Source organism: Kwoniella europaea, chromosome 2 (assembly GCF_036810445.1).
Source record: "Kwoniella europaea PYCC6329 chromosome 2, complete sequence".
Lineage (NCBI taxonomy): Eukaryota > Fungi > Basidiomycota > Tremellomycetes > Tremellales > Cryptococcaceae > Kwoniella > Kwoniella europaea.
Window position 1 is genome coordinate 3,253,716 of NC_089488.1, and position 12,487 is coordinate 3,266,202.

At 45.8% G+C, this 12,487-nt stretch overlaps 1 protein-coding gene across 1 annotated transcript; it reads right to left on the reverse strand.

The window, feature by feature from the left end:
• Positions 1–624: 624 nt before the first annotated feature.
• Positions 625–12,088, reverse strand: V865_007567 (uncharacterized protein; the record flags this gene model as incomplete). The annotated part of the gene is made up of 34 exons (XM_066231313.1): positions 625–670; positions 753–1,017; positions 1,082–1,130; positions 1,201–1,345; positions 1,405–1,478; positions 1,549–1,776; positions 1,833–2,157; positions 2,207–2,350; positions 2,407–2,542; positions 2,601–3,297; positions 3,361–3,565; positions 3,622–3,818; positions 3,868–3,975; positions 4,032–4,102; positions 4,162–4,194; positions 4,248–4,393; positions 4,447–4,564; positions 4,628–4,827; positions 4,880–5,039; positions 5,101–5,455; positions 5,504–5,920; positions 5,971–6,087; positions 6,138–6,915; positions 6,966–7,489; positions 7,542–8,248; positions 8,305–8,872; positions 8,926–9,173; positions 9,231–10,557; positions 10,616–11,038; positions 11,097–11,201; positions 11,257–11,361; positions 11,414–11,520; positions 11,586–11,894; positions 11,986–12,088. 34 exons carry the CDS (start codon positions 12,086–12,088, stop codon positions 625–627), a joined length of 9,540 nt encoding a protein of 3,179 aa, XP_066087410.1.
• Positions 12,089–12,487: the final 399 nt, after the last annotated feature.

Sequence of the window (12,487 nt, forward strand, 5' to 3'; positions counted from 1 at the left end):
TAGATCGAGAATAGAGGAGAAATCCCAGTACTGTAGTTTGTGTATAATCAGTGAATTGACATACAAGGTGAAGGGACAATTCATCATTTCTGATCTAGATTCTATATAATTCAGTACAACACATACTATATATACATGATCTTTGTAATCTACATGAATAGTTAACCCGTTTTTCAGGTTGATCTGATCCTACATCGAATATGAATGACCGTCTACATTGTCCTCATACAAGCAGTTTTTGGTGACACGGATGCACAATGTAAACGACCAAGCTATCTCGAGCACCAGATCAAGAGTATTGTTGATTCCTCTGAAACTCCTTGTTCAGTCATTTGTACGGACGAGATGAACAGTAAAAAGGTTCGAGCAGTTGGTTGCATATTCATATAAGATACAATAAGCCAATCTCTATCTATGAACATCGTGTTTTCAGGTATATATCATCAATTTGGTGTAATATGTAATAGCAAAACTTCTTTCCTTCTTCATTCTCCTCATCCTTCTTTCAAATCGAAACCATGTACTGAGTAAGATATATATAAAAGTCTAAAATCGGTAGATCAAAATGCCAAATAATATTATCCTCTTTGAGATCGTCCCATCTCTTTCTTTTGATATTGATTTCTAATCATCACGTTGACTATGAGCTTTGTTATAAGCCACAACAACTCTGTAATACATCATAAGTCATTAATCAGTAATTGGACCAACAGTCAACATCAACAAATACGATTGACCGAACTCGGACTAACCTTCCTATCTGTTTGAAATACCGTTCTCTCGCAGTCTGTTCGGCAATAGGTAAGAACGGTCCACCGCGTCCATCTCGATTAACCAGGTTTATACCATTGGCTTCTAGCGATAAACTAGCGAGTTCCTCGAAGGGTACTTGCCAGATCACTTTCAACCTTCTCAATTGGACTTGTAAAATCCGGTTATTCGATAAGATCGATACGGCGTCGTCGCCTGGTAGGTCGATATGAGCAACGTACGAATCGTGGAAGAATGCCCCTGCGTCTGGGATTATCATACCATGTTAGCATTTCCCATAATTCAAGGTAAGGTCCAATAGAACACCTACCAAGATCTTTCAGCCATGATTGGCCCAGAGCTTCACGAGCAGAAAATGGCTATGTAAATCGCATTGATCAGTATGCTGGCTCGATCTAAGATCTATGAGGCGAAGTACGCAACACTTACCCTCAAGACACCGTCCGCAGAGATAAATCTAGGTAATCGAACTCTATCCAGATCAGTCTGATCGAACACAGTCGTGGTATTCCTGATACCTTCCGTGGAGGAAGATACAAAGTCCATGACTCCGACAACGGGTTTCGTGAACAGACTATGGGAGATATCTTATGTTACCCAGTGATCTGCACTGCGATACGCTTCCGCACTTACCCAACAAAACCTTTGCCGATACCCTTCGTGAATCCAATCGCACCTTCTTTCTCAGCACCTTCGATAGGTTTAGACTGATTGGCAGCTTCAATATCAGTTCACGTCGAAGGTTACAGTGCAGGTGCACATGATATTTCTACTCACAGCAACTCCCTCGAAGGCACTCGTAACACTATCTGCAAAGGCACTTGCACCAGCAGCTACCCCATATAGAGCATGTTTAGGCTTATTTCTCCTCCTTGTCATCCGTCGTTTGGTCTGATATTCGGAATCCAGCGTAGCAGCAGAAAGACCTTTTCCTATACTACCCGTGAATTTGGTCATACTATCCGATAGACCAAAGACAGTCTTTTTGGCGAAACTCGTAGCTCCCTATTGCCCAATACAAGTTAGCTCAAGTCACAGGCTGTATGGGTTGGACGACTTACTCTTGCAATACCAAGTCCGATATCTTTGTTGCCATGCATGACTATACCTTGATAAGGTTCGTAGAAGATATCCGAGAATCCAGAACTGATATTATTGAACAATCCTACTGGATTACCTAAGAAATCGGCTGAACCGAGAACTCGGTAGATCTGAGACATAAACTGCTCTTGATAATGTAGTTGAACACGTTCTTGCAGGGATGGGACACTCAGTCGTACATTCTCCAGGAAAAGAGCTCGGAAGTTGAGTGGAGCAGCATTGACGTTACCCAGTGCCATCGTGAGAGCGTTGATGGCATAGTAGAAGGGGTTTCGAGTGGACACCCTGTCCTTTTATTAGCACGATGATTAGTCCGTAGTCATATTTTACTCACTTTTCGTCTACGTTGACTCGATCTGTCCTCATGAACGACAATTCAAGTGATACAGGCTGCAATTGCAATGCTTCGAAGAAGACATCGGCTTGGGTAGACGAGATATCTGGTTCAGGGATATCCTTTGGATGTTCGATTAAGACGCTATTGCAAAATTGATCAGCTACACAGTCAGAAGAACGATAGACTGAGCAGCTCACTCATGGGTATCCTCCTTCCAAGCTGCATCTTTGAATTTCACAAAGTCCAACAAAGCGAACATGAAGTCTTCGTCTAGCTCTACCGTCATTGATTGTAAGAGGATAGTAGCGTATTTGACGAACACGACACCATGCGCTAATGATGAAGTCAGCTTTATAGCTCAGTAGCATCCGAAGAGCATAATATAGCTTACATTGATCCTTGAGTACAGCTACTGATGCTTGTAAGGTAGGATGCGATTCCAGCTCCTTTCCATCTTTAGGTACCACAGTCGGGTACAGGATGATAGGGAATAATCCACCGAACAATTGGTTATCTATCTGTATCCATTTACAGTCCACAAAAGCGTCGTAGTACTGGGGATAATCAGAGTAACCCAGCTTGAGTCCTCTAACCGAGATGTATAACAATTCATCAGGTCGTTTGGTGATTACTGAGATACCGATACCCTCGAATTCGACTGAAATGTTCAATGAAGCTTTCTCGCTCACTGACACAGTCTCATATGAGCCTGCGGCAGAAGAAAGAGTATCGGAACTATCGGTACGCCTGATACCGCCAGTCGCTCGTTTGGTGGGCTTATATACACTTGTCTCCTCATTATACGGAGATAGCGTAAGGAGCTGGGAGCCGCCATCAGCCTGCACGTCAACAGATAGAGCCATGGAGCGCTGAAGATCAGCAGTCCGGGGTATTTTCATCGGTGGTTGAATACCAATAGCCATCATATCGATCGTGTTTGCCAACGGTATAGGTTCGTTGTTTGGTCCAGCATCGACGAGTAGTCTGATACGCTTGTTAGTCGCTGTTGGCCAGTCCCAAGCGTAGTCTTGCTCTGATTTAGCCGGGAGATATCGTAGTGGTCGAGTATCCCTTGTACCGTCTTCGTCCTGAGGATATGTGATGGTCAACTTTCTCATTACGATCAGGATACAGGGCATTCAGTCACTCACGACTTGCTGGAATTTAAGCGACAATCCAGTATCATTTCTCAACCTCAATGGCCACTGATCAGTATCTCGAGAGACGTAGATGAAGATGCTAGAGCCTTCAAGGTGAGTGTCCACTCTTAACAGGTAGGTCTTCTGACCTCTGTTGGTAAGCCGTTGTAACGTGATATGCGTTCGACCTATATCCGCCATGTTAAAAGGAGCAGACCTATAGCAAACATCAGTATTCCGAGACCATTCTAGCAGGCGTACATGGCGACTCACCAGCGCAAATTAGGCTCGTCGAAAGCCATGCTGAGCTGAGATGGCGCTTGATGCTGCAATTCATGAATCGGGACCCGTTCTCCGGGTGCTATATCAATAACATTCTGAGTGCTATGTTGCCTGATCTTCAGTGGGTAGGAGAACGTGTTCTTAATCAGGAATCGAGGAGCAATGGTGATGACTTTGGTCAATTTGTACTAGCGATCATGATCAGCTGTCTATCCGCATCTCAACCGATGTACTCACTTTACCGATTCCTTCGGTGTAAGACAGACCAACGTAATTATCGCTCTCGCCTGATGCACTGGTCATTACAATCTGCATATCTGCAGATACAGGCTCGAAAGAGATAGGCTAGAATGATTATCAGCAATGACCTGATGGTATGTGATGCAACAAATGAAGCTCACCTGTGACCACTTCGAGTCATCAACCCTGAGATGTAATCGATTTCTTCGATCTTCACTTGGGAAGCCAAACACTAAAAACCAAATCGTAAGTCAAGACCTGGAATCGCAGAAACAGCGAGGTATCACTCACTGAAGGGAGTTGGGGTTTCTCGATGGTAATCATCTAATCGCAACCATGTCAGTCTTCATACAGGCCGAAACATCAAAATCACTCACTAGCAAACAGATCACGTCCAGCAATAGGTCTTTGTCCTCCCGTCCAAGTCTTAGCAGCCAGGTCGAACGGCAAGCCAGTCTTATTCATGAAGATGAACGGACTGTATACCTGTACCTTGAAAGCTCCACCAGAGTTGGGATATGTGCTATAATTCCGATCAGCGGAGGGAATACAAGTGAGAGAAGTGATGTGACTCACAAGTAATGCAGCTTTAACATCAATTTCAGGCCTTGCTCATCAGCTAGTTGGAAGTGATCCTCGATGGGTAGCTCGACATCATCAGTATTGATAATGGCATAGTCACTTTGCTTCAAGTCTAGACCAAAGAGTCGATTAGTGTATGTCAATTTGGAGCTCATCAGCAGACTGGCGTACTCACTGGTGTCCTCGGGTGCTACACTCAGTAAGAGCAAGTGACCCAGTTCGACCGTATGAATCGGACTTGAACCGCCTTTGACCAAGAAGTTGCTAGAACTCAAACCCGTATTCTTATCATGGATCCGGAACTTCAGATCATATGGGAGGAGATTTTCTAATTCCACTGGAGCTCGAAGGGTTAGAGTCATACGAGGATATATCCTATTCACGTTGTCAGTGAAATATCGATGATAAAAGAGGTAGACAAACGCACTTAGCAGCAGGGTCCTTAGCATTGAAATTGGCTTGCGCTTGGAAGTAGAAAGCCGGTTCTTTCGGAGTCTGATGTTTACAGCTGATCGGTCGGATCGGTTTGGTGACAAGTTGTTTCCAGTGAAGTGGCATCGACCAACTATAGTCGAAACCGAACCCTCCTATAAAAGAAAGGGTTTATCAGCCATAATTCTCCAATCAGATGGTGCAACGCAGACTTACGCAATGGACGCAACCTGAACCTCTTCTCGAAAGCAGCTTCTAATGGCAAGGGACAAGATTCTCCAGGATCAATCCTCATAGCTCCCGAGGAGGCTTTGCCGTGCGAGTCAACAACAATCATTTCGATTGGCAAGCTGGTCTGGTTATCTACATTCAGGGTGGATCGGAAAGTGATCACCTTGATATTATTTTCGAGCTTGATTTCACAGGTAATTTGATGCGATACTTTGTCCAATCGAGGTCGAAGAGTTAGGATGTGATCGCCTTCTCGATCGACTGAAATACCTCGTAAAGCTTCCCAAGGGGTATCTTGCAGTTGTATACCAAGAGAATTATGTCGTACAGCAGAGACATTCTACCATCACACGTCAGCATTCCGTCATTATAAGCAAATGACACTCACATCTCGAGTATGTTTCCTATCCTCAAATCGCCAAGGTACATCCGCGCCATCATCAAGACGCTTGACACCAGTGACTTGTTTACCAAGATCCGCTTGTTCAGGCCAAAGAAGTACAGTGAGACCAGTACGATTCCTTATCCTGAATGGAGCATCGGTACCTCTACCTTCTTTCGCTTTATCCTTCTCTCTACTCCAAACGGTCATTGTCGTTATTGCCAACTCGATAAAGGCGGAACTCAGATTGAGCTCCAATCTTTCGCTAGCTGTTAAGCGGACATTGAGAGGATTATGTCCTGGACCAGCGGAGAGTCTGTTGACGCGTAGATCGAATTTCCAAGGATCCATTAATGGCTCAAAGTACGAATTGGTCAAGTTGAAGTATCGGATAGAAGTGGTGATCGTAGTAGCCATTTTCATCTGCAGGGATATTAGCTTAGTAAACTGTACTCAGCATGAAATTCACTTACATCGCCGGACCAATCATTGATCATCACTTGGAATTCATTGGTTGAAAGGTGAACCATAGGCATTTCTTGTAAATCGCCAACCAAGACAAATTGGAATCCGTTGATACGGGCTTTGAGCTGCATGAAAGAATGAGCTATATCACCCCATGATGTATTCAGCAACGTACCTGTTCTTTCGACACCAACACATGTGCTTTCTCCATCGATGATCTACGTCTACTGATCGACGATCTACGACCGACAGAGGCCCTCCTCGAATGCTTGGTAGTGACCACAGCCATAGAAGTAGTTTCCGTGGAAGCGTCAGCAGTCAAGCTATCCCTTCTATTCTGAGGCGATGGTTGCTCTTGGCTGCCTTCAGGTGCAAGAGCCTTCGTGGCAACTGCAGAAGCTTTGTTGACGATGTCCACGATCAGCATCATATCAGTGTACGAAGCTCTGAAGATGATCGGATCGGGGATTTCCACTTCGAAGCTCGTCATTTGCTGAGCACCTCGGCGCCTAGTATCCAGCGAAAGAGCTACGTTGAGATCATCGAGGAACTTGACTCGATCATTGGGTCTATCCATCCGTCCGAATGACATTCCGATCCTTTCCACTTTCAATGCGAGGATGCTTTGCTGAGATAGCAAGACCTCCTTGATGGATAGTTGGATAGCTTGGGTTTTCGGATTGGTATCGTCGGCAATGACGATGACGGTAGCATCGATAATTTCCACTCTGAACGAAAGTCCACCACCTTGTTTGGGAGCTTCTTCCACTTCTTCTGGCTGTTCTTCTTGAGCCTGTTGAGCTTCGGCATCAGCCGGCTTCTTAAAGGGACTAACAGCGAATTCAAGTAGAGCAGCCAGAGGATCAACAGCCAGGATGAATCGAGGGCTATCAATGGTGACTATAGCTAGCGCAGATTGATCCGTGCCACCAGCCATAGTATATTGGAACATTCTACGAAAAGGTTAGCAATTGGTCGTGTTCAGATCCAGCGCTTCACTTACATCTGATTGCCCTCATGCGTAGCAGGGGGGATAATATCTCTGAACATGCTGTTTCCTGATCTCGTGCTGAGGAACGATAAGGTCTTCAGCGAAAATTCAGCTTCCATCGCACCGTCAGATAGCTTCTTGAATCCCAAGTGAGGTTTGACCAGGGCAAAGCGAGCGATGCTGCAGTTCTTCAGATCTTCCGGTACTATAGCATCGTTGGTATAAACTTCCAAAGCGATAGATCCAACAGAAAAGACAAAGTCTAGAGCAGTCCAAAGCTGCGCTGGGCCATTATCAGACTTGATGACAGCCAGTTCGGGCTCCAAGTTGACATTTGGTTCTTCCTCTGATGGAGTTGCCACATTTGGAGTATCGATCCGCGACTCTGTAGCTGGAGTGACAGGGAATGACTCGGGATCAATCTCGTCCTCGTCAATATCGCTTAACGCTCGAGGAAGGGATTCAAGGATTCCCATCAGAAGCACGTATTGCCTTTGAGTCAATGACATCTTTACGTCGGACATCTCGGTGGTGATCTACGGGTGCGGTCAGTGAGGGTTCTTCGAGGTGACTGGCCGTATGACTCACCTCCATGTCAGCATGATGAGGATCTGAGCGATGGCTAGACCCGCCAGCTTGTTTGATAGCTGCAGTAATAGCAACGTCATCCACCATTTGCAAATGACCTTTCTTCCCATCGACGGTGATCTCGGATGCGACACTAATACCTCGTAAACTGGCGTCGATTGTGCTGGTATCATTGGGATCGTTCAGATATTCGTTCTTCGCTACGACCTCACCCAGTCGAAGGATCAACACGTCGGTGGAAGTAAGTCCATCTCGAGGTAAGACTATGATAGGCGTTTTGATGACCACGTCGAAATGCATCCTGGTAACTTCGGAAGCACGTTGTACAGCAGCTTGCTGGGCAGCATCATAGACCGCCTTCATCCTTGCGAATTTGGTAGCCCAAGTGTATAGATCCCGTACAGGTCCTTCCATGAAAGTGAACTTGAGCGATCCGGTCCGTAGATGGACTGAGGAATTATAGCCCGGGAAGGTCTCTTTGTCATCGGGATCAAAGGTCTCGTAGCTGAAGTCGGCAAGTTCTTCTCCTTCGATTGAGAGTAGTTTCTTAAATTCCGGATTTGCCACTGTGTCATCAGACAGATCTTCAAGGGTGATGTTGCCTAGCTTGGCACCTATTCTTAGTGTTCCTGCTCGGAGCAATAGAGCGACGTCGGCGGACGGTAATGCAAGAAGAGCGAAGCGGTTCCCGTTGTTCTCGAGCGAGACTGTACATAGCGCTTGTCAGCTATAACCTCTATCAGAATAAGTCAGATCAGCTTACCTTGGGCACTGGTCAATTTCACTCTTATACGAAGCTTATCGGTGGATTGTGGCTGTTCAGCGGTGTCCATCACTTGTCCGGATTCTGGGTCAGTTGCCTGAGCTGGGGCTTCCTCATCTTTCGGCACGAAAGTCGTCATGATGAAATCGTACAGCGACAGGATAGGCTCAGGTGCCAGGGTGATTTTGAAAGTTGATAGCTCAGTATCAATACTGGTATCAACGCCTTCATGCTTCGTCATGAACTCGGGCGATTCCTTCTGAACCTTCAAATATCGGACTTGAAGTAATTTGAGATCAGATGGTGAATTACCACCATCATTGGCAGAAGACAAGATGGGTCGTTTGTTGCTGGATTGTTCGATCATTGCCAGAGAAACGGATCGCAGGAACAGATCTACTGACATATCGTATTTTCTCAGAGCGAAGGTAAGGCCGAAATCTTCCAGAACGGCATCTGCAAATGCCTTTTCCGAGGAGGGTGAGTAAGACTTGAACAAGGATGCCTGAAGTTTACCGACGGAGAAAGTGAATTCAAAGCTGATTTGACGCAAGGCGCTTTTCTGACTCTGTAGTGAAACGTCAGCAGTGATGACTATATACGAGAAGATAGCCAACTCACCTCAGTCTGGTCATCTCTTGCCTCGTAGAATTGATCACCTTTACCTCCAACCGAACTACTGTCGTCCTTGTCAGTGACGGTATGATGAGATACGATAGATCTCGAATCATCAAAGTTGTACTCTTCGATTGGTGCTGATCGGAAGACCATGCGCGATTCCGTGTGTGTCAAAGCGGGTGCTGGATCCTGGGGCGTATCATCGTCACCGAATTTGGGTATCGCAACATCGATGAATTTCATCAACGTTTCTAGCAGGGAAGAAGTCAGCAAACATGAGTTCGGTTGATCTGAACGGGTCAACTCACTGTATTTTCGATCAGAGAAATTGACGTGTAATTCGGGAAGATGACCAGCTATCTTGAATCTCGTCAGATTCGGTGCATTGACAATAGCATTCTGTACTGAGAAAGACATGTTGATTCTCTCCAGTACGTGCAGTTCGTCGGCTCCCTCGGAGTGATCTTCCAGAGCGTTCATACAAGCATCTATGTCGCCTCCCATGAGAAGTTGAGCCGATTGTAGATGTAAGTCGAATCGATCGTACATCAGATCTTCTAATTGTTTATAGTCGTCATCGGAATATTGACGACCTCGTTTACTCTGGACTTCCTTCAGCTTGTCCTTGTCGGCAAGCTTACTTCCAACCGAGATATGACCTGCGTCCAGGACTAGAGTCTGACACTGTTTGACCTTGATGTCCATAGGAATGATGATGATAGGTGCATTCATGTCCAGCTGAATGTCCACCGTCTTGTGCTGCTCCAGGGCATATTCCAATCCAGCTCTGGTTTCTTTCCGTATCCCATCCAGAGTCTGTCCAGCAGCATCTAAAAGTGCCCCAATCGATTCCAGCTGACTTTCGGGCGGTTTGAAGAACTGAACCACCGCTTCTACGTACCCCTTGTGATAGATTATCTCCAGATGTCGCATCTTGATCGTAACGGCATTATCGGCTCTTCCATCTAATGGGTTCTGTTCAACTTCCATAGTGAAGAATGGATCCGCATCATCCGGTAATCCAGCATCTATGTCCGCTACAGCACCTTCTATACCACCTTCGACCTCTAAACTCTGCTGGCGAGTTTTACCCTTATCACTCTCCTCTATATCTTTCACACGTACAATTTGAGGATAAAGAGAATCTGGGGTGGTACCATCGTATACTCTGAAACCACCCAAGGCAATCTTCCCTTTCATCGAGTCTGTAAGTTGAACAGCATCCGCAGAGAATGAATCGAATACCAGAGCGATGATATCGTTGTTCTTCCCGTGAGGTTCGGTTCGCAAGGAGAAAGAACCCTTGTTGAGTTTCGCGGATAATCGAGCTTTCATGAAATCTCGAGGGGTCGTGCCGACACTTTCGGCAGCAGCAGTCGCATCGTAGTCTATAATATCGTCAATCTCTTTCTTCTCCTCTTCGGACATGCCACCATCTGCGTCTGTAGTTTTAGCTGATGAACCCCACACCCATTCCGACCAAGTTTGTTTGTGTGGTTGATCCTTCGCTTTTTCCGCTTCTAGCTTTTTCCTCGTAGCGGCATCCTTCTTCGCCTTGGCCCTGGCGACCGATCGGAAGAATCGGATATCTTCGTAGGATGATTTGGTCTCGATCTCCGCTAGAGCATTACTCTCCTACTGTAGGTCAGCGAGAGTGCTTGATCACTGAAAGACCAGTAGGTGATACACTCACTTCCGCTGAAAGTTGTTTGCCTTCCGTCAAAGCCAGCTTGTTCACATACAAATCCACATACTTCTTCCTCGTATCTCTTCTCTCACTAAGATAACCCCAAGACCATCTTCTATTTTTCTCATGGACTTCTGTTCTAATCGCATTGAGCGCAAATTTGAGTCTGGCCTTGGCCGGATTCTCCTTGAACTCTTCCTCTGGTGGGCGGAATTTGTGGTATTGGTGAGTCCGGCGATAAAAATGGAAGACGTCGACTACCGATAGAGCATCTCTATACTGATCTCTGTCGATCACTACGCCAATCTCATCGAATATCACCTGAGCGTCTACTTTGGGCATCTCATTGGACATGGTCTTATTGATGATTGCGCGGGCTTCTCCAGTGACGGGTTTCAGGATATATTGATGGTTGGGTGATCCGTCAAGCTGAGTGCGTGGGAAAATCAGCGGGTTGCATTTGAAGTGCGGTTACTTGATTACTTACCATAGCTTTCAAAGCATCGATTGTACCCTGCCTGTCATCCGGTCCTTTATCTAGACTTCCCGTGTCTGTATCAAAGTATACAGCTAAGGCACCAAGCTTGACGAGCTGAAGATGGCTCATCAGCAATCGCCCTGTTTCGCAACATCGGGGAGGGACCTACCTTGTGTACACCATTCAGACTATTCTGGATGAAAGTTTCTACCCAGTTCTCATCTGTTGAGACAGCCTTGAACTCGTTAAGGGTGATACCGGCGGCGAAAGGGTGCTGTTGACACGTCAGCGAGCATCTCATCTGTGATGAGGCGATTGATACTTACTTCAGGAGTACTACTTCCATCTTCGTATCTGATATGTATCCCTTTTATTTGAATTTGTACATTATCTACAATCTTGGATACTATAGCTCCGATGTACGTTTGTTTCGCTATCACCGAAGTCTCCAATTGTGAGCGATGGTGATCCATAGAGTTGATGAAAGGGGTTACTCACTCTCGTCATTTCCTTCCTGATGAGCAACTTGACTAGCAGCATTATCAACCGCTTCCGCAGATTTCAACTTGTCCTGCTTCGTAGCCTGTTCTACCCTCTCATCCTCTTCCGGATCAACCTTTCCTTGTGGTCTCGCTCGAGCCAATACGTAAACATCATCTATGACAACTTTCACAGGTTGACTCTTCAATGCGTTCCATGGTATCGACAAGGACAGCGAACCGATATCCCCCGCGACAATCTCAACAGGTACGCCAAACCGCTCTAGGAGTGATTTCTTCAAATGCAGGTTCTTCAAGTTCACTTGACCTAACACAGACCAAAACCAAGAACAAGAATTAGCATTATGTTAATCTTGGTCTTCTGATGTGTGTCTCAAGATGAGATTGATGATACATACCGGACCACAAAGATCCATTCAACGCATTTGTATCTAGATTCTCCACGTATGGACCAACATAGATGTTCAATAGCCTGATGGCAACATTCTTGAGCGCCTGCATGGCCGCTGGACAGCGGGTGAAATGGGTGGAGCGATCTCCTCAATTGGTCTCTTGTATCTACTGAGTATATGATCTATGATTCGTTCGTGCTCGACGTGGTCTTGATCTATCTTGCTATCGGGCTAACGTATGCTCTGAATGTGATCGATCATTGAATGATTGATGTGAGGATGGAAATGGGAATGGAAATCAACCAAGTGATCATCCTTGGTCGTGGTTAGATTCTCGTCATCGTCATAACCTCGAGCAATATCGCCTTCTCAGGGACAGACTCGTGAGTAACACGTGGCACTACCCTACCCGTCTTGCTTGAATGAATTTGATCCCAACCTAGCACTGTCTGACGGGGTCATCGAAGTTACAAATGATACATGTACATGATACAATACCGTATGTAAT